At 47.5% G+C, this 22,772-nt stretch overlaps 1 protein-coding gene and 1 long non-coding RNA gene across 3 annotated transcripts in view; one reads left to right on the top strand and one right to left on the bottom strand.

Annotated features, from left to right (window-relative positions):
• Nucleotides 1-8,203: 8,203 nt before the first annotated feature.
• The window catches only part of LOC122373301 (putative ferric-chelate reductase 1 homolog), a 28,693-nt gene continuing 14,124 nt past the window's right edge, over nucleotides 8,204-22,772 (top strand). Inside the window, exons 1-2 of one of the 2 annotated variants that reach the window (XM_043351237.1) lie at nucleotides 8,204-8,367; nucleotides 14,450-14,640. In XM_043351237.1, the coding sequence (XP_043207172.1) occupies nucleotides 8,365-8,367; nucleotides 14,450-14,640 (194 nt within the window). In that variant the 5' untranslated portion in view covers nucleotides 8,204-8,364. The remainder of the gene's footprint in view (nucleotides 8,368-14,449; nucleotides 14,641-22,772) is intronic. The other variant, XM_043351238.1, reaches the window with a different exon arrangement.
• Nucleotides 16,679-18,068, bottom strand: LOC122373302. Its single transcript, XR_006255021.1, has 2 exons — nucleotides 17,935-18,068; nucleotides 16,679-17,681 (listed from the first exon to the last, which is right to left on the bottom strand). It is a non-coding gene; the product is annotated as an uncharacterized LOC122373302 (long non-coding RNA).

Raw genomic sequence — 22,772 nt, 5'->3', positions numbered from 1 at the left:
GCCGCTGGCCAAAGGTCATTCGTTGGCACACGTCACCGCCAGACACCAGCGGTCACATCACGTGACGTGCTGCGGGTTCACGTGGCCCGAAGCTGAGCCATCGATTCACGTGTCGTTACCATGCATTACTTAGCGCGCAACACATCTGACGCGGACTAACCGCCCGATTCATATATGTCTTAGGAAATCGCTACTTTGGCTATTATAGGATGGCATGGTGGACATTGCTTCAAAAGGAACAACGCAACTATATTTAGATAGCTGGATGTCCAATGTTGATGCACCAGAATGCACTGCACCAAAATCAAAGCATTTCATTTGCGTTTCTGTCGGGAAACTAAGTCACTCCAAACGAAAATTTCCTGAAGTACTTCGTATCCTGCTTTGCTTCAGATACATAACAATTTGTATACCATATAGTCGCTCCGATAAGCTTGAGCCAGGGTCCAAGAAAACCTGTAATTCCTGAATGACAGGTCCTGAATAGCATTATGGCTGTCGAAGTTTTTCGATTCTGTGTTATTGATCCGATGCCTAAAGCCACAAACCAGGGATGCGGAGCCGTGGAAATTTCAGACGGCTCCGACTCCGGCTCCGGCTCCGGAGAAAAAAATCGGCTCCGGCTCCGGCTCCGGCTCCGGGTGAAATGTCATGGCGGCTCCGGCTCCGGCTCCGGCTCCGAGTAAAATGATCCGGCTCCGGCGGCTCCGGCTCCGGCTTCTACTAAGTACATCCCCTATGCGATCAATCAAATACGGATGGAAGAAAAAAGGCGATGGGATTGGTGCACGTTGCTACTGTATTTGTATAACAAGGCTATTTTGAATACCACATTGTTTTACGCCTTGAAGGTGGTGGCAGCATTGCTTTGAATGCGAGGCGAGGTGTAACCGTGTATGCGAACACTGAAGGTAGAGAACACTGACCAGGACCTCGACGGTCGCTACTGTCAAACCGAACTAGGTAAATAATTGTTTCCTCTAAAGAAAAGGAGCCGGAGTCGCCCCCTTTTTTGACGGCTCCGGCTCCGGCTCCGGCTCCGGGCTACATTGTTTCACGGCTCCGGCTCCGGCTCCGGCTCCGGGCAAAATATGCCGGCTCCGGCGGCTCCGGCTCCGGCTCCGGCTCCGGCTCCGCATCCCTGCCACAAACCGTTTTACTTTTTATTGCTTGTTCCTAATAACATACCATTTTGAGTCACGTTTTGTAGTTAACCCGCGCAGGGCTGGGGGGGGGGTAAATTTTACCCCCCTCGCGAATTTTTGCGATATCTCAAAAACGGCGGCGCGCAGCGCCGCCAAACTTTCAGTACCTTTTCTTACATCAATTTGACACGTTACCTGAAAATTTGAGCGAAATCCGTCGGAATTTTTTTGAGAAATTGACGTTTTAGTGACGTCATGTTCGCCATTTTCGCCTAAAAAACGGCAAAAGTTCAAACGCCGCTAACATCTTCATTTTTAAAGGGATCAAGACGTAACAAAAAAGGTTATACGTAATTTTACTTTGTCTATCAAATGGCCATCTCGGTTTTTTGAAAATTTTGGATTTTGGCCTAATGTTTTTCAACAAACTGACTTTTTTGGGAAAATCATTATAAAATCCAAAATTTTTAGTCTATCAAAAAAACCGGAATACATGTCAGAGAAATGGTCTATGTGCACCTACATACCAAATTTTAGAAGAATCGGTTCAAAAATGTGGGAGTTATTCAAAATTGTATGACGTCACGACACACAATTTTTTTGAAAAATGACTTTTTTGGAAGTTCTAGACCTCGTACGAAAACAAAAATAGCACCATTCGATTCGCCGTGAAAAACTGCATCAGATAGACACCTTTTTAGGCCTTAACAACCAACTTCAAAATTTGACCTCACTTGACCTGACCTTGACCTGACCTCGACCTGAAATTCATCCAGAGGTGGTCCATATCAATTATTGAGTGTGCCTATTGAATTCTATGAGTAAAATGACCCATGAAACATGTGTCGCACATGCCCTTTTCTATATTTTGTTTTTTGGTGACCTGACCTGACCTGACCTGACCTGACCTTGACCTTGACCTCTGAATGATATTGTATGCAACGAATATTGTCTTGGTAGCCTAAGAACACGTTTTGGGCGATCAGTCTCAGTCCATGACTCCATTCTTCGGCAACTACGGTGCAAGGCCGATACTGTAGAAACTTGCAATTTGTACCCTTGACCTGACCTTGACCTTGACCTCAAACTTTAAATTAAGTACATGTTTTTAGTAGTTCGTGATGAGAGCTTTCGATTGGCGTTTGAATTTTCCAAATCGGACCATTAGTTCGGGAGATAACAGGGGGGGAAATTTACCCCCCCCCCCAGCCCCGCGCGTTCGGCTGGAGACCCCAGCCCCGCGCGGGTTAATGGAGTTCAGTTGTTCTTTCTCCTCGGTCATTTGGCAAAACATAGATGAAGATAAGCAGTTTTTTTCAGGTACACTACCGTTATATGATAACCTAGGGGAAGTTGGGGCAATGCCGGAGTTGGGGCAAAGCCGATATTCGAGATATTTCGAAAACCGTAAGACATGGATGCTAGAGCACTTCATGGGTCGGATAAATCCGTTATCCATGGATAAATCCGCGGACCGGATAGGATTGGATTCTAAATTTGTTAAAAAAGAACGGATATGGGCGGGCCGGATTTGGGAATTGAAGGTTGAACCCAGATCAAAACGGATCAAAATTTTAACATTCAACATTGAAGTTAAAAATTAACCTAATGTGTTAAGCGGCAGCAGAGGTTTGATTAAAGTAATAGGCATCATTTTATGACACTCACTTGTCACAAGACTTGTCTTCAAGTGGATAATGTATGCAATGTATGCATGGTTTTTGGAACCATGATGGTCTATGAGATGTATGGCTGTCTGGTCCCTTAGATTGAATTTGTTAGTCCAGTTTTGGGTGAAACCAGTTATTGGTGAAACGGATTATTACGGATATTTTTTGGAAGTTTGGCTGCAATACGGGCCATGGGTGGGCCGGATTCTGATATTCAAAGAAAGGCGGATAATGGGCGGATCTGGATATGACTTGCCGGATATGGGCCGGGCCGGATCCTAAAAAGCCTATCCGTGAAGTGCTCTAATGGATGCCACATGTCAGTGATGCTCTGAAGCTTAACCCTCGCCGGCCGAGGGGGGGGCGGGTGCCGCCCCCCTATAGGGTTTTTTTCGCGATAGCTCCGAACACGCTGGCGATAGAGAGCTGAAACTTGGCATACCTGACCTTTGATCCAAGCCGCATCTTTTGACACCAACCGCATTTTTGGGTCAGGTCAGGTCACTGACCTATGACGTCATAAGTGAACCTCTGCACGGTCTTCAGATGTCGCAACTTCGCAACGCCCTCACTGCCAGAGGAGATGTCACAGGGCAATGAAACTTGCAGGATCTAGTATCCATTATGAGTCCCACAACTTGTATATCTCGGATTTTTCCTAAAGGTCATATGAGGTCAGGTCATTTTCGTGACCTCACCATTATAAGTCAATGGGGAAAATGAAAACTGCTATTCTGGCGCCGGGAACGATCTCCAACTATCTCAAGCACACAGAATCGTGATTTTATGCACTCCTTGCAAGGTTAGATGCGTCACTTTTGCAATGTTGACCTTGCGTGACGTCATTTATGACGTCATCAAGGTCATATTAGTTTTTCGTCAATAACTCTTGATCAAATTGAGCTAGCGAGTCGGAAAAGCCACCAATGGACTCAGGAAGACCTGCCGAATCGAATGATATGCGACATGACCTCTTTCGACCAACTTCGTGACCTGGGGGTGCTGACCTGACCTTGACCTGAGGTCAACACCCCAAGTTGACCTGACCCGGACAAAAAGTATACTATTCGACGCGCCTGAGCGAGACGAACACGATGCTGCCAAAATCGGCGCTCTGCGGCCGTTTTTTGCGAAGTTATTCACCAAAAACTGAACCGTACCTTGGGGCACTTGACCTGACCTCAGAGGTCACCGGTTGACCTAGGACCTTAAAATCGGGTACCAATCTCTGCGTCTCGTAACGGCGCACACGCTCGTTTTTTCCGCGACGCGCTAGCTCCACCAGGGGCGAAACGGCGAGGGGGGGGGGTCGTACCCGCCCCCCCCCCCCTCGGCCGGCGCGTATGTAGAAAACCAATAGGTCCGGCGAGGGTTAAGTGACTACAATTATCGCATGTTTGTTACGAGTCGTCATTCGGAATACTTCGGCTGTGAGGGCGCCAAGAGCGTTTTCAAGGTGCGCGTTCCTCGCGTTCCTTGCACTACATGCGCCTTTGAAGCTGCATTTCTTACTCATTATGCTACCGTTTGTCTGGCCAATTCGGTCAAGTAATCTTCAGCATGTCTTTGCATAAGTGTGCTGCCTATTTGAAATCTATACGGCACGTTGAAAAGTTATGGGCCTGCAAATGAAAGTATGGCTGGCTGGGGTAATGCCGAAAACGTGCAATTACGCACGTTAAAGCACGCTACGTGGACTTTACTGCTGTAGAATAGCAACGCGAATTTTTAGTCACACAAATTACACTTTCAACCGACACAACGGCCTGTTACCTATAAGGAATTATTTACCTGGCATTTTCTTATTACCTATATCACACAATTATAACTTCCAGTGTGCACCAAGCGTCCTCAAGCTCCTAAAACGCGTGTCAGCTTTAACCCTCGCATGTGTGCGGCGTTTGCCAGCTTCTAATGTGTAGGGGGGGGGGGGGTCGGTTGGACCCCCCCCCTTGCCGTTTGGCCCCTGATCGAGCTAGAGCTTCGCGGAAAAAAACGAGCGTGCTGCCCGTGACGAGAGGAAGCCGATGATACCCAATTTTAAGGTCCTAGGTCATTGGTTGACCTTCCAGGTCAGGTCAATGACCCAAAGTCGGGAAAATCGGGACCTGTTAGAAAGTCGTAAAGTGTGGCTGCTAAGGGGTTTTTCGGGGTGCTGATCACGAATATCGTGTTAGTTTTGATCACAGATGATGTCTTGAAGCATTTAGACCAGGTCGGGTAAGGTCAGGTCAGGTCAACCAGTAGGCGTCGTGACGGGTATTCGTAGTACGTGTCAACCGCCTCTGAAAGCTTCGTAACATGTTACGAAGTCACCAAAACTACTTCGTAAATGTTCAAATGGTTGCTAAATTCGAATTCAGCTCCAAAAACTAGCCTAGAAACATGTAAAACTCGAAAAAGTGACCCGAGGTCACCCGAGGTCACCAAAGGTCAATGACCTGACCTGACCTTCAGGTGACCTTGACACACACGGGAGTAACATCAAATCACATGTTTGAACGTTTGAAACCACGAAAGCTTGCAAACACGCGGCTAGTGCGAGCCGACATACGCGAAATCGCGATTCCGGCCAAACATGGTCTCGGAAAAGAGGTCACAGGTCAAAGGTCATTTGGGTCAGGGTCATGAAATTTTCAGGGTAGGTGTAAAATTGATCAATGCGAGGGTACTGAAAGTTTCGTCGCGATCGGCCGCTTTTTACGCGAGTTATTCGCGAAAAACCATGGGGGGTCCATCCGACCCCCCCCCCTACACATGCGAGGGTTAATAAATTCTTGATAAAGTTTGAGATAAAGTGGCAAAACATCAATGTTGGCATTCCCCGTAAATCATTTCTCCCATTTTCGGCTTTCCCCGCAGTTCGGGGCAACGCCGAAAAAGTCACTTCTTTGATATTTTTAGTTTGTGCGCTTAACGGTATGCGAATTCATCAAATGCGCCTGGTATGTTTGAAAGGCAAAAGACTGGCCTCTCGAATGACGCCAACAAGAATAGCTTATGCTGTCTACCTTGCGTGCTACGGGCGTCAGAAAAAAAGTATTCGGCGTTCCCCCAACTTCCCCTAGTACTTACGTGCATACCTTAGAGCAGGACTACGGAGTCGATGGATTTTCGGTGACTCCGACTCCGACTCCGACTCCGGCTTTCAAAAACCAACTCCGTCTCCAACTCCGACTCCGGGCAGAACTGTCGACTCCGACCGACTCCGACTCCGCAGCTCTGCATGGAGTGTAGATGTGACTATATTGTGCTGCTCTCTAGTGATGGAATAGTGCTGCCACCTAAGCTACACCTGGGTCCCTGGGTATAAGTCAGCGACGGAAATATTTTAACTTTAATTTGGCAGCAGAACTGATCAAAAAGCATCTCAAGTCGAGCAAATGGGATCGTAGTTTCATGCACTTCGTGTAAGGACCGATGCTATTTTTAGCACTTGACCTTGTGTAACGTCATCTAAGGCTTTAATAAAATCATCGGAGTTTTTCGTCAATAACTCCCGATCAAATCGAGCTAGCGAGGTGGGAAAGCTACCAATGTAGTCAGGAAGAACTGTCAAATCGCGAATGATTGCATTATGACCCATTTCGACCAAATTTGCGACCTGAGTAGCTCTGACCTGACCTTGACCTAAAATCAACGCCCCAAGTCAACATTGCCCAAACAGAACAAAAATACCTAAAACATTATACGCGTCTGAGCATGAAAAACACGACGATGCCAATGTCTTGACTCTGAAACAATTTTTGGCGACAATAGACGTTTTCACGATGGCCATCTAATACACATTTAGTGCACATTTGGTCAGATTTGGTGCAGCTTTGGTCAAATTAGGTTAAATGTGTTTCTTCGTAGCTATTAGCTAGGGTTGCGCTATTTGCTTATATGCCTTCTTTGTCATATTATTTGACATTATCATCGACTAAGACACTGAAATGATTTCATGATTTTAATATATTTGCGGTAAAATAGATTTGGTCCGATTTGGTCAAATTAGGTGCATTCGGCATGTAGCCCGTCGTGAAAACGGCTATTATTCACCAAAGCAGAGCCTGTAATCCGTACCTGGAGGCACTTGGCCCGACCTGAGAGGTCAGCGGTTAACTTGAGACCTTAAAAAGTCGGGCATTGGTCGCTGCGCCCCGTAACGACTCATAATCACGTTTTTCGCGAGGGTCTAGCACTATTGCTGGGTGAAACGGCAAGAGTAGCGCATGTAAGTACGGCCATAGTGTAATAAATAAATTATTTATTACACTATGGTACGGCCCTCCAGCAGAAGAGTGGTTGGTTAGCTATGTGCTTTTGGTGTAATAACTTTGAATGACGGAGACACTCCTGTAAAATGACTCAATAGAAATAAGAAGAGGGTTTGTGCATACACTTCAGCAATGGTTTTATATAGCGGTTTTAAAGATATAGCGGGCCTGGTGGCGCAGTCGGTAAAGGCGTCGACCCGCGGTGCGGGCGGTGCCGGGTTTCGGGTTCGATTCCCGGTTCCGCCCGTTCCGCGGGCGTCGTCCCCGGCTGTGTCACCAGGTGTGGGGCAGGCTCCCACTTCAGCCGTAGCCTGGGGGGTGTGGGAACAAGGGCCAGGAGGAGGAGGAGCCCTCCTGTACTTGGGCCACAAGTGCCTGTTGGAGGGAGGCCTAAATAAATAAATAAATAAATGGTTTTCAACAGCCATTTGACGCATTCATCAACGCAGATCAATTATTGTGATGTTGGTAACCAACCACTTAATACCTGGAGGGCCGTAGTACCCGCCCACCCCCTCCCTCGGCCGTGGCGGAAGAAACGGATACTGGTATAGGTCCGGTGAGAGTTTGTGCCACCAATTTTTTTCGATTATTTTTCTGCTATATCTTATCATATTGTCCCATCAAGCGCGGCAATTTGGTATAAGCTTCACCTGTAAAGATCCACTTTATTCGCTTATCCTTATGTAAATTCAACAGTTTTGTAGGCAAACGCTTCTACAAAAATGAACTTGACTGGTTTACAGTTGATAGGGATATGTTATATGTTTGCATGTCATGGCTTAGAATCTTTGTTAGCACGCTCATACGTGCATCGAGGTAACCGCAGCTTACGTAACGATATTCTGATGTGCGTGCGAAGTTAATTCTTATAAATACTCGCTTCCGTACCGCGTCGTAACCTTGACCGTCATTTTCGGCAGCTTTCCTCTCGTCATCCGTGGAGCCTCCGTATCCGTAGTGCTGCGCTGAGACCTCATCCAGGAAGGATCCCACCCGGGCGCGGATTACGGGTCGTGCAGGTGCCGTTCGGAGATGTTGGGAAAGGTGAGGCGTGCGCCGTCGCCCGCCGCGCCGCGCCGCCACCGTCGCGGCGGCCAACCCGCGGCGCCCAGGGCCGCCGCCGGCCGAGAGTGAGAGTGAGCCGGCGTCCAGCTGGCCGCAGTGTGGCCGTGAGACGCGAGCGGTGAGGTGGTGAGAGTGAGCGGACGAGCGAGCGGGCCGCTGCAGTGAGAGCGAGCGCTAACGGGACCCGGCGGACATTGCTAGACCGGACGACACACATTTGCAATGGTGAGTAAAATGGACTCCAGACAGTGGCTGGTACGACGGTGGGTAGGGTATCGACGGTTAAACCTTATGCCGTCATTTGCAGACGCCTGCATACGGGCGCCCCCCCCCCCCTCCAAAGCATGGCGCTGGTGTTACTTCTCCGAAGCAGACGGCAGCGTCAAAGCTCCCATAAAGCAGTAGTCCAGCCACTCGGCCAGGTCTACGCGCTACTGAACAATGCGCTTGTGCGTCGATCCGCGTCGCTGCTGCGCGGTCAGTGGAGCCACGCTCTGCGTACGAGCTGTGACGCAAAGCCACGGTTCACGGGCCGGCCGGTGTCGCAAACGCCGGCTACCTTCGATGGGTGTGCCTGTCGTAACCGGCCGCCAGCGCCGACACGGCGGCATTCATCGGCGATGGGATCACTGGCGTCTGGTCTGGTCGTACCGGCGAACCCGGGAGAACCGCCGCTGAAAACAGCCGACCACAAAACAGCCTCGGACCCGCCGGCAGTCACAAAGAATTGGACAAAGCCTCTTATGTGTCACCTTCTCTCTATACATTAGTCATCCGCACCGGTCGGCAGTGCGGCGTCCGATGGCTCGCAGCGATTCCAATGAGCCCATTCCCCTCCAGCTGACATGTCCTTTGCGTAGCGAGACAGGTTTGACAGGTTTGCTCTCATTGGGCGCCGGTGGGCCGAGGAAAATGTCTCGGCAGCCGCTGCACCGCTAAATGGTCAATGCCAGATCGCAGATTGGCGACCGACCACCGGAAAGTCCCGCCGAACGAGAGCAAACAGGGACTGGACCCATTCGGCGATATCAAGAAATGGTATCGAACTGGTCAGGAAATGGTGTGCACGGGGGAAAGAGAGAAAGGGGAAGAGAGGGAGAGAGAGATAGAGAAAAGAAAGAGGAAGAGAGAGAGGGAGAGAGAGAGAGAGAGGGAGAGAGAGAGAAAAGGAGAGAGAGAAAAGGAGAGAGAGAAAAAAGGAGAGAGAGAGAAAAGGAGAGAGAGAGAGAAAAGGAGAGAGAGAAAAAGGAGAGAGAGAAAAAAGAAGAGAGAGAGAAAAGGAGAGAGAGAGAGAGAGAGAGAGAGAGAGAGAGAGAGAGAGAGAGAGAGAGAGAGAGAGAGAGAGAGAGAGAAAGAGAGAGAGAGAGAGAAAGAGAGAGAGAGAGAGAGAGAGAGAGAGAGAGAGAGAGAGAGAGAGAGAGAGAGAGAGAGAGAGAGAGAGAGAGAGAGAGAGAGAGAGAGAGAGAGAGAGAGAGAGAGAGAGAGAGAGAGAGAGAGAGAGAGAGAGAGAGAGAGAGAGAGAGAGAGAGATCTAGGTAATAGCCAGCCATATGTCCTAGTGACACAACAGAAGTTGTTGATCAAATGCCGCTATCAAAACCTGTTGCAATTATTTGCCTTTACAACGTGAATGCTGAGAGATATGTGCCCTTCGTTATTAGTCATATTCATACGTAAATATGCAACGCTTTTCCACTTACCTCAAACAACAATAGCGTTGCAGGTAGATGTGTCATGCGGAGGCAGTTCGCTCACTAGATAGCGGAATCGCATGTGCGGGTGAGTTTTAATGAAAACATAGCTTTCAATTAACAATGAGCATGGAGTTGGACGTAAGCACTTGATGTTCCTTGTCAAAAACGTATGTTGTCTCCATTGAGTCGCCTTTGTGTTGCATAAACAGGACAAGACAAAGGGTAGATATTTCCTTAAAATGTATTTGTTGCATGCTGCTCGTTTGCATCTTAGTTGTGTCCTTCACATTTCATTCGGGCTTCAGGGTGAAGTCAGTTTAAGATATTGACCTTAGGTCAAGGTCAGATCAAAGCCGCCCGGATTGACCGAGTGATGTCGTGTTGCAAATCGTTTGATTTCACAGGTCATTCTGAGAATATTAGTGATTTTCCCGGCTTGTGCACCAATTTCATCGGGAGTTATTGATGACAGAATATGATGACCTTAGCGAGGTCATAAATGACGTCACGCAAGGTAAACACTGTAAAAGCTAGGCATCGGCCACCTTGCGAGCAACGGATTAAATCACAATTCTGTCATGTGCTTCAGATTGTCGTATGCATCAGTTCCAGTGCCAAAAAGCCCGCCTCCTTATTCCCTTATCAACCTGTAATGGTGAGGTCACCTGGCCGATACTTACCTGAAAATAACCTTTGATGTTGACAACTCATAGTCATCTAGCTTAGTGAACCCTCATATTTCCGCTTATTCAGCATAATAAATTGTGCTCGATGATTAGTACCGTCCGTTCCCTGCTCGAATAAGTTGACAGAGCGTCGTCACGTACAGTGTTACATGCACCTCACAACTCACATCCAATGTCAAGTTTATTAATGTCGCTCTGGCCTTGACGCGGACATGAGGCAGCTAACGCTGAGTGAGCAACTAAAAAGAAAAAAAATATATAATCACAAGTCATCACACTCTCCTAATCGGCTGACTTGCATCCTTCTATAGACATTCAAGAAGCGACAAATTAGGAGGCATATGGACTATGGAGCCTATCAAAGGGTATAGTCAAAAGAAACATTCGTAGCCAGAACATGGGCATAGATAATATTTCCCTGTTGAAAATTGTTCAAGATATGAATGTGAATGAGCATGAATGTGGGCGGGCGGGCTGTAGTGGGCAGCAGTCACCAATGAGTGTGCAGTTTTGACTAATTTGTTTCTTATTCAGTTCCGCTAACTCCTTTGGCTTTTCTCTCTTCAGCTTTTCATATTGCATTTCATTTCCTTCTTAGGAGTGCAGCGACTTGCAATTTTGAGTTGTTTTGGGTATGTATATAGTGTACGGAAGGTCCTGTGTGACTGGAATATAGGAAGGGGGCTCTGGGCACCTGATAACTTGTGACCGCTTATGAAGATATACTAAGCAGGTATCTGTTTTTATCTTACGCTATAAACGTTATTTAAACTCACAACTACATACTAATACCGTTTTGAACCGAACACTGAACAGACAACAAAGAGAATGTGGTCCACTATCACCATTAAGTACCTACCTAGTTTAATTTCGACATTTCCATGTCTCAATATCAGAGGCAATTATTATGTCACTTGACGTAAGTCCGTTAGACAATGTCAACATCCTTTACAGCTATGTCTTACCTTTCGATAAGTTACTTCAACTGGTAGCAGATGTAATGCAGTTGAGAAATGTGTACTTAACTTGAAAAATGCTATTCGCAACGAGGAAAACCGGATCGAATTTCCGTCTCAAAATCGCATAGCACGTCACTCATAGCAATGAAAGAAGCACGAAAGCAGTGACAACACTAACAGTAAATAGCAAGTATAGAACTGTCTCACGACCACAAAACTGCGAGGCTTAAAATGCTAATAAGCTCTCGCACCGGACAACGCGATTTTCAGAAGTCGGGGAAACAAATATGTTGAGGCATGCCTACAACGTATTCAAAGTGTGCTTACACATCCCGTCCTTTATCATAAAACTAACGTTGTTGAAACTTGAAACTCGCCCTGTTTGATCCACATATTTGATTGTATCTATCTTTTATTTGTACATATTTGCACATATCTGTTGGAAACTCGCCCTGCATGGATTACGGATAGGTACACGAGACCCCAGTCCCAGAGAAAGTCGTGCGAGTCCACATATGTTTACGACAAGGATTAAATATTTATTCAATCGTTTGTCGCAGCACTTTGTGGGAGCATCTGGCGCGTTAGAAGCCGCCTGCTCGACAGTGATGCACGGGTAAGATTAATGATTCATGTGTGCACTGTGCATAGATGCTAGAGTCATGCTGACATAGACAGCGGATTTCTCTCGCAGGTCAGTTAACTTCGATATTCCCCTCGCGTGGATTCTTGGTTCCTTATCAAAAGATAGGCGGGTAGAGAGTGAAAGAAAGAAAGAGAGAGAGAGAGAGAGAGAGAGAGAGAGAGAGAGAGAGAGAGAGAGAGAGAGAGAGAGAGAGAGAGAGAGAGAGAGAGAGAGAGAGAGAGAGAGAGAGAGAGAGAGAGAGAGAGAGAGAGAGAGAGAGAGAGAGAGAGAGAGAGAGAGAGAGAGAGAGAGAGAGAGAGAGAGAGAGAGAGAGAGAGAGAGAGACGCAGTGTCAGTCATTCCTTGTCAGGGACGCCACCAACTACAATCACACAGTCTCTTGCAATCACTACAGACATTTTTCACTTGTCAGCAGCGTTCACCGTCGTCATTGATTCATAATTACATGTGCCTTCGCTGGCCGAATGCATGGCTCTCACTGACCAGATGGCGCCCCCTTTCTCTGACGCCTGGTTCCTCTTGTCTGCCTTTATCGCGCAGCCGCCCCTCGTCATACTGACGTTCCGTGTGCTGACGCCCCTTGCCTCTGACTGCAAAGTACATACACGGGGAGACAGAGGGACAAATCGACAAGTGCCCTGCACCCTCATATTTTATTTTTTGCTTAGAATTGGTCTAATGGGTTGTGATGGGCGGGGAAGCCAGCTGTGGCAAGGATTTTTTTCTTCGAACAACGGTTTCCGAGATATAGCCTCGGGCAATTCCTGGATTTCGCGCTGCAGCCCTATGTTTGGCGGCTTATAACTCAGAAACTATTGGCTTTTTACGATAAAAACTTTATATGGTTCAACTCACAATCAACCAACAAACATTTTGGCTATCTCGGATTTTCAATTTTTGAAAATTTTGATCACGTGACCTTTTGTTCTATTTCTCGAAGAGTGGCCTTGATATTTTCCCCACTGAAAGTTGCAATTTTGTCTGATGACGATTAAAGCCTTATCAATTGTCATTCATATGCGATAATAAAAAAAGTGGTTATCGCCCTGCGTTGACCTCAGGTAAGGTCATTTTTATGACCTGTCCATTATTACGAGCGGGAGCGACAGCGAGATCTCGAGAATAAAGCAAGATAGCGACAAGCGGTAAACGGTAAAGGGCACACACGGATAAGGTCTATAATTTTTACTGAGGTCATTTTCAGGTCAGGTCAAAAATGACGTCACAGGAGCTAAAAGGATGTCAAAATAGCGGCACTATACACACATATGAAGTTTTTCTCGAATAACTTTCAAGGTATCCCAGCTAGGAACAAACTAATAGCACCATCGTGATCCTCTCGTCGATCCGCATCGAAACATATGTTTGTTGACCTCGAAAGGTCGAAAGGTCAAAAGTTGACCTTAGGTCACGTGATTTAAGGTCAACTTTTGACCTTTCGACCTTTCGAGGTCAACATACATATGTTTCGATGCGGATCGACGAGAGGATCACGATGGTGCTATTAGTTTGTTCCTAGCTGGGATACCTTGAAAGTTATTTGAGAAAAACTTCATATATATGTATAGTGCCGCATTTTGACTTCCTTTTAGCTCCTGTGACGTCATCTTTGACCTGACCTGAAAATGACTTCAGTAAAAATTATAGACCTTATCCGTGTGTACCCTTTAACGTTTACCGCTTGTCGCTATCTTGCTTTACTCTCGAGATCTCGCTGTCGCTCCCGCTCGTAATAATGGACAGGTCATAAAAATGACCTGACCTGAGGTCAACGCAGGGCGATAACCACTTTTTTTATTATCGCATATGAATGACAATCGATAAGGCTTTAATCGTCATCAGACAAAATTGCAACTTTCAGTGGGGAAAATATCAAGGTCACTCTTCGAAAAATAGGACAAAAGGTCACGTGATCAAAATTTTCAAAAACTGAAAATCCGAGATAGCCAAAATGTTTGTTGGTTGATTGTGAGTTGAACCATATAAAGTTTTTATCATAAAAAGCCAATAGTTTCTGAGTTATAGGCCGCCAAACATAGGGCTGCAGCGCGAAATCCAGGAATTGCCCGAGGCTATATCTCGGAAACCGTTGTTCGAAGAAAAAAATACTTGCCACAGCTGGCTTCCCCGCCCATCACAACCCCTTACACCAGTTTTCAACGAAGAATAAAATATGAGGGTGCAAATTTAATTTTTTATTTGTCGATTTGTCGTGGAACGCCCCATACGTCCCTCTGCCGCCTATTTCCTCTAACATTCCATGCCTCTGACTTTCTGTCCCTCTGTCTCCCCGTGTCTCTGACTCTGCCCCTTCACCCGCAGATGACGCCGCGGAGGATGACGTTGCTGACGGGCCTGCTGGCCGCGCTGCTGGCTGCCGGCTGCGGCTACCACATGGGCGCGCCGGAGACGGCCTGCAGCTCCATGGTGCCGGGTCACGGGTCGGCGCCACAGCAGACGGCCATGCCGTACACCGTCAGCGTTTCTAACACCACCCTCCGACAGGGCAGGAGGTGGGTGACAGACCACGCCATCAGTGTCTGTGATATCGGACTGGAGAGACTGAAAATTACCCAGCAGAGTCTTCGCAAGCATACATATCTCACACCACACTGGCCATCACAAAGGGGTGTTAAATTGTTAAATTGTTAAATTGTTCTCTGGTGCCGGCCGGTAGTTCCCCCCCCCCCCCTTTGGTCCAGTCTGCCCCCGTGACTGGTCAGTCTGAGGGAGGGAGTGTCTGTGAGGAGGGGCGTGACTCAGCTGATCTGCCCGCCGGCACCGGGGACCGCCTGCCGAAGGTCAAGAGGTCTGGTGAGGGAGGGGAACGGACCTGTTTCCGTCCGCCTTCCGTTCCGGCAGGCCGGGCGCGCCGGACGCGGCGGCGGAATTTCTCATGCGTCACCACACTGCACGGTGTGTAAGTCGGATATAAAGAGATTACGGGGCTGCTTTACGCACCGTGGCGTAACACCGGCCGAGGGAGACAGTCAGTGCGTTTTTCCAGCTTTGCATGGACTCGCTCCGTCCAGGTTCCATTTTCTGCAGAGATCGCTGCAGCCCTGTTCGTTTCGTGCAGCTGTGCCGGACAAGGAGCATTGTCCCGGCTGCTGCGGTGGCCTCTCGACCTCCACCGTCGGTCAGATATCCTTCCCAATGACGCGATCGCCAGAGCAGAGACGTCATTGAGATTCAGAGGCCCCGGGTCGCTGCTGGAACCAGGGACAGACCGCTGGTCACCGCATGGGAAGGCCCTGACGGACATGAAGGATGCCTCACTTCTACACCTGAGCACGACTGGCTAGTCATTGCTGGGTTGCAAAACGGAAGTCATCATGATCCGCGAAATGAAAATGAGGCGATGTGGTAATTTAATTGTCGAATACCCGCGTTTGAAGGTTGTAAAGTCACAAAGTGTTTCTTTGATGTTCACATGAATGGCTCTAATTGCCATGTGGCGTGAGCAGCATTCATTCACGCCTCCACCATTAATTCAAATGCTTTACTATCTGATAAATGTAAGCTTTTTATATGTGCTGAATCTTGGAATTGGAACTAACTGGCACTTACGGCACACCAGCATGCAAGTCTGGACCGTCCCTCACCCGGAACCCCGTAATGGCTATCAATAGAAAACATAATTATAATGAACAGTGTTGTCTATTTCAAACAACCTGCGGTAACTTCCCGTTTCTCCAATATCAATCACGGTCTGGTTTCACATATTTCGCCGTTCCTTTTCATTGTCGCTTAGGTCCTTTTATTTCACCGTCATGCGGCGCTGACCGTTGACCCTGAATTGAGCTCACGGCAATCTAGAGGTCACCGTCGTCACCGCCTCATGGAGGCTCACTGCGTGACCCGCGCAGCCGGCACAGTCCAAATCACGGATAGGCGGCTCTGGTCCTAAAATGATGGTGTCTGAGGGCACTGTTGTCGATTCTTTATGCTGGTGTTTGAGGTTAGTTTTGCCAGAAAAATGCTTTCTCTCGATCGTTATAGGTGTGAAGTTTGCACCTCACGTGCATCGGTCCGGAAGGTAATGGCACAATGTCATACTTGAGGAAAACCGATGATTGGCAGCTGTCGGCTACACTGAGAAACACTCAAGCCTATCCATGGTTCTCGGAGACCATGCAGGGGTCGTTCTGGTCTTGTATGAGAGCCTCAATTGGGGAGAACTTTGTTTACAGTTGTTGGTCTCCAGTTTGGTAAAGTTCTCAGGTTTTTCCCGTAACGTTCTCGAGTGAGAATGGTGTGCTATCTTGAACGAGAACTTTGCCCGGATAAGGTACTCTTATACTGCGGGATGATCTCCCATGAGAACCTTTACCAGGTCATGAGATCATAAACGAACACAATTCCCGCTCATAATATGATCCTGTATGGTCTCCGAGAACTTTACAACTTTCGCCGGCGCCGGCTTTCCTGGCACGGCATTCGCGCTCACGACCCATTCCCCCCTCTCCCCTCCCTGTAGAGCGCCAGCTTTTCATGGCACAGCATCCGCGTTCTCGATCCTTCCCATTCCCTCCATGCACAAACAAGGTAAAGAACAGGCATGTATATTTATTGTGTCAGATGTCAAAAAACTCACTCTGGAACAGAACATGCGATGCAGTCATTCGATGCGAACATTTTGTTTCAAAAGCTGCCCAAACCCTTTCGCTTGCCGCCCCAGTCAGTACCGACCAGCGTGCTGAGTTTCAACCGAGTCGTTTAGCAAGAGACCATAATATCTCCCGGTGCACGACAGCTCAGTCCCTTTACTTTACTTTTAACACGGAATGCAGGTAAGTGCAAAAATGCATGTCAAGCGGCGTTCCCCACGGTCCACAGACTGTGCGAACGATGTTGTACAATTCAAACACTGTTAAGTACAGGCACGTACAATAGTTACACAGGCACAGACATTAAAAAGTTAATACAGGTAAAATGTATGGGCTGGCATGTGAACACTACCGACGGGAGTCCATGCGAGACCGAAGTCTAGCCATAGGAGCGGCGGAGGCGACGACAGCCGGTTGGCCGCTCTAGACAGTTTGCGCAGCTGGTAGCTGCATCTGGCTGGGGAGGAGTTACTCCAGCATGGCAGCCTGCTGACTGCTGAACCATGAGCGCCATCAGACGCTCCAGCTTCTCGTTGTCTCCCATCACCGGTACGAGCGATCCGACACGACGGTGTTAACTTATGTGCGTCTCTGAATCGGTGTCGCGCACAGGGTCAATCTCACTCGCGTACTGGCCACGCATATTATCGATTACACCACTATTTCACTATTTCACTGTGGCCGGACCGTCTCGGCGAACACGCCTCACCTCACCTCGCGGCACTCAGCTGTGTTGACACCAGCGCCGCTCGGACGATACTGACCCTCGGCCGCTCGGCCCGGCCCGGCCGGTCAAGGTCGTTCAAGGTCACGGCTGTCAAGGCGCGACACGCGTGACCCAGGGCCAGGACACAACAGGGACATCAACATTCTGGCGTTGTGCCCGATGAGTTGCCTCACTTCGGTGTCCAACATTGAGAGCATCGTCTCTACGGCTTCTTGCTCTGAAAGGGAGAGCAAGACAAATATTAGAGAAACGGCAGAAACGCTTAATTTCTGAGCCATATCCTCAAAGCACACGAATTGGTATTTAAGCAGATTTTGCTAACACTGGCAAACAGATGGCAATCGCAACCTATATCCCAAAAATGGGCAATGGCACACAGATTTTGCCACTTCCCAGAGTAAGTAATTACCTTTGCTGTGGTTACTTTCAAGCTGTTAAGTGCACACAAAGAATACAGAAAACAAACTCACCATGAGACGTTCGCGCTGTGCGCCAGACACCAACTCGCGAAAGGAACAACCACGCTGCCGGCAGCCTTCGCAGTGCTTTCGAGAAAGGAAGGACCGGAAGCACTGAGGCATTATAGAGATGTTCCTTAGGGATATCCATTTAAATTGGTTTGAACTGTTAAAATCGATAAACATCGTGTCATATAGTAAGGCTCTTTTTCATTAAAAAATATTTCTTCTTCTTCTACTGAAAAATGCATGTTTTATTTTTATCAATAATTGCTATTTTCCTAAGCGAAAATGGAATCGCAGCATTTCAAACTGCTCTACTCTTAACACAGCGCCACCTACGCCTTTAGTTTCCTTCTGTGCTGACATCTGTCGTCAAAACACGTCAGCTGCGAGAACTATAAGGAAAAAAGTGAGAAGTTTACCATCCTTTCTGACCAAATGACTGCCGGTTCGAATCTCACCGCAGACCGACTGTTTGCGTTACACGGGTAGCTAGACAACTTCCAGTACTAAACTATCTCGGTCAAGACCAAATCCACTCCTGAAACCGAAGTGGAGACCATGCACAGTTCTCGGGAAAGACCAATTCCTCAAAGCGGCAAAATGGAAACCATCGAAGGTACTCAGGTGAGTACTATCAGTATAAGTTCTAAAATGTGTTTTTCAGTGTAGTGAGTAGTCGAAGAAGTAATCGCCACTTTACACCGACCAAACAGTGTCATTTGCAGCTACTCGGTCAAATGCGCAATAGTCTATTCCGGAATTTCTCGTGACGAATCAGCACGTTTTACAACACACGGGTCATGTGGGGGAGTTTTTGCGGTAGGACAACTGCCTTAAATCCCCAGTTGCTGGAACAGGAGGGGCCTCTGCGCTATAAGACCGCCACTTTATTACAGCCACGACTACTACCGGGGCCTCCGTGGGACACCAGGTGAAGGTCAGCGCGGCAGCTTTGAAGGACTCTGTCTCTCCCTCCCCTTATACAAGGCGGTACCGGTGGGGACGCCAGTTCAAGGTCATTGGTGCGTGATTTTCCTTTGATCTTCCACTGATTTGAACGGGTTTTATCGTCAAATATCCAAGGACAGGTTTGTGTTATGACGAAAACGCTTCTAGAACAAGCAAAGCAACATGAAAAAAGTGAAAAATAACAAAAAACCGTTTTAGTATTGCTTCCCAAAATGGTCACCGTTCAGGCGTCATTTCCTTTCGTCAGCCGCCTCAATATGGGGTAACTGATCGAACTGATCAGAGGTCAGCCCCTCTCCTCCCTGAGACAGCAGTCTTTGGACCAGCCGCTCGATCGCCAAAACCCCAACCGCCGCTGGTCCTGCGGGCTGGAGCTATTTGTAGTGACGATATCAACGCCTGTTGGCGTCGTGGCTGCCCGCATCTGTTGTGAGGTGTCGTCATTCAGTGAAACAGAGCGTCAAAGATCAGTGGATGATCACGTTGAGTGATCAGTGATCGAGCATTAGTCACACCGGGCGAACTGTTCGGAATGGCGGAGACCTCAACGGGGGCTGGCATGTAACACGCTACAACACGAATGCGATGCAGAGTGATGAAACAGCGTAAACAAACGATAATATTACAACTAATGACATGATAAAAGGGTATGTTTACAGCATGTGAGAGCTTTTTCGCTCGGCTCAGTGAGTTATAAGTCACCCGACCAAGTCTTCGTGCTGATGCAATATTCACGAACACGTGACGGACGAGAATGGTTCGCAAATGATTGCATTGCAGGCGCAGTGTACAGTGCATAGATCCGAAATGATGCAGTACGGGAACAATCAGCGTTGGTGAGGTAATCAAGTCAGGAGAGTCAGAAGAAGAGAGAAGAGAAGTCAGAAGAGAGACGGTCTGATGTTGGCTGACAAGTGGCATGGCTAGTAAAAAAACGGCTGGTGAAGCCGGTGACTAGCTAGTACAGGCAATTGGCAGTTTGATTAAGACGGTTGACAGATCATTAGGTATATAAATTCTTCAGCTAATAGACCAGCTCCTGTAGAATAGTTTAAGTTATTGGTGAAGGGTCAGTAAATTGCACGGTGTCTGGTCGGTAAAGACGGTTTGACTGGTCATTCTGTAAAAACCTAACAGGTCAGTGCCGGCACTGACTGACTAACCATTGTCTGACTCACTCTGACACTGACACCGGGTGTCGACCCCTGTGTCTGACACTGACACCGGGTGTCGACCCCCGTGTCTGACACTGACACCGGGGCCGACCACCCACACCCCGGCCGGCCGGGTGACAGGTGACAGCTCAGAGCTCAGGCCCTGTGACATTGCTAGTGACGGATGGATATTGGACTGTTCAGTGTTCGGGTTCGACCGAGTTTTTAATCATACCGAAGGCGCAGAGTATGATGAACTATGAAGTACATGAAAATAAACATGTATAGAAAATACATGCATTTTGTAATCAAAGTGATGAATTGGTCTTATAGATACTAAATCGGAGTCGTTACGTCTCGAATGCCTATTTCTAATGATAAGTATCTATGCAATGAGCGATGGAATGAGGAGAGATGGAAACATAGAGGACAAACATCAGATAAAGACTGGTAATGATTAAATGATAAGTAGTTATGTGAGCCCGGCCGTGATTTATCAGACCGTTCTCGTTATGGATATCTAACACGCAACATACTCGGTGATCAGACATGAGAGGAGACTAGGGCCGTGGGACAATCACGATGCACTGCACCGTTCACTCTGCCTCTTGGGGAGTCATACAGGGGAGGGAGGGGTTCAGGCCAGCTAGACAGTCACGATGCCGAGCTCTCCACCCCGTTCTGCCCCCTCCTTCAGTCGAGCCCCCAACATATGGTGCCAGTACCTGACCTTCGGCTTACAGGGCGAAAGGAGCCCTGTTCAAGGCCAAAGTCATGGTCTCATATCAGACAAAAAATGTAATTACCGGCAGTGGAGAGGATTATGAGTTGTTAATGAGATTTCATGGCATAACACCCAATGTCTGTTACCACACAGTAGCAAGACATTATTTGTCATAATTACGCGACCTTCTTACAGCACTTTGCTGTTGCATTGCGTATCTAATTAGCATTTTGTAACGCTGTCTCCACAGTTCAATGCACTTTATGTGCACCAGTGAGACCTGCACACAGAAAAATATTAACACCGTTAGCGGTGTAATTGCACAGTACATATCTGAGCACTTGAGGAAAGTTAATTTAGTCCCTTCCCCGCTTAAATTACTCGCGCTTCCAAATGAACACCAGGAAGAAGGTAATAGAACACTGTTAGGAGGGTTGGGTGTTTTGCTACATGTAGTAAAACAGCCAACCCTCCTAACAGTGTTCTATTACCTACCTTCTTTCTGGTGTTCATTTGGAAGCGCGAGTAATTTAAGCGGGGAAGGGACTAAATAAACTTTCCTCAAGTGCTCAGATATGCACTGTAAAAAATATTGACGAGCTATGTGTCAAAACAAGGGTCTCGAAACAGTCACCAGGTTGTCAATGCTTCCGGTACCTACCACTTGACCAGTTACCGCTTAGTTAGCTTACAGGCTGAGAACTATCCAGATCGTTATGATCCGGTATTGTAATGATACCCTAGGTGTACCTTTGTTTTGAAGTGCTGAATTAACTATCAAGGTTGTTTGACGTTTGTTTTCGCCTCAATCCGAAACGAGGAAGACCCTCATCAAATTATTAGGTGAAAGCCAGCCTCAGGATGATCAAAATACTAGGGGTAGTTTTGTCATAGTAATCTGTGAAGGGTGAGGAACAAGCCGTAGCAATGCACTCGCCACTAAACCAGCCTGAGATTATTCGCCAGGTAGCTGCTGCGTTTCCCTACTTGCTGAATCATGTTAGCAACTTTCCATTTCCAGACACTTTTTACGGCAAATAAATTGTTGGGTTATTTGGAAGGTGAATGACAATTTTATTTCTATAAGTCAATACATTTGTATTTCCGATTGCCCTAAAACTTTTTTTTAATCGTTTGCGGTAGGTTTTTATTGTTCGCAATAAAGTTGCGCACCTGTGAATCCTTCACATAATGCGTTCCCGGCTTCCCGGCGCCAGTTGCGCTGTGCCGTGCCGCGTTCGGTCGGGGGTGCGAGCGTCTGTGAAGTGCGAGTGTTTATCACTGGTCAAACCTGTATCATTTCCATTTGTGCAGTGTCTAGTTATGAAGAATTGCTTGCCGATATATGACCTGCAGTGATCGACGTTCTGATTCAATACCTTGCCATAAGCCATTATTCTCAACCAAATCGCGCAGAGACGTTTGTAAAGTTGTCGAGGGGGGGGGGGAACAAGAGCGATTTTAAATGAATTGCTCTCCATGCAGTGCAATAGGACTTAGGTTTAATTTTTCGAAAGTTGTGGAGCCGCCCCCGGTGTCCGGCCTGGCCAACTCTCTCAAGAACCGACAGCTAACGGAACACTGAAGTTTCACTACGACGATTTCCGCCAAATTTATGAAGAAAAGGCAAGTGCAAGAAGTACAAAACTTCTCTTGGTAATCAAAACTTAGGTTTGGCAAGGCAAATTCCAAACCCTAAGTCACTACAACTGTGGATATAAATAAGCTGGTTATTGACGGCCAAGCTCTGGCCAATCTGAGGTTCAGAGCTATCATCAAGTTCATGAGGCAGCTGCGGTTGGGTGGCTCACGGGCTCCATTGCATAGGCTCAGACAGGTACTCTACAAAATGTCTTCTGTGTTCTTAGGTTCAGATCTATCGATAGGTATGTGCATGCTTCTGATTCGATTGATAACTGTAAACGGGCGCTGGAAGTGAAAGGTTCGCTTGATATACGAAAGGTGCATTGCAAGAAAGCACATTATTTCAGAAATAC

This window comes from Amphibalanus amphitrite, unplaced genomic scaffold (assembly GCF_019059575.1).
Source record: "Amphibalanus amphitrite isolate SeventyFive unplaced genomic scaffold, NRLGWU_Aamphi_draft 001474F_arrow, whole genome shotgun sequence".
NCBI classification, from domain to species: domain Eukaryota; kingdom Metazoa; phylum Arthropoda; class Thecostraca; order Balanomorpha; family Balanidae; genus Amphibalanus; species Amphibalanus amphitrite.
This window is presented reverse-complemented; position numbering and strand designations above follow the sequence as displayed.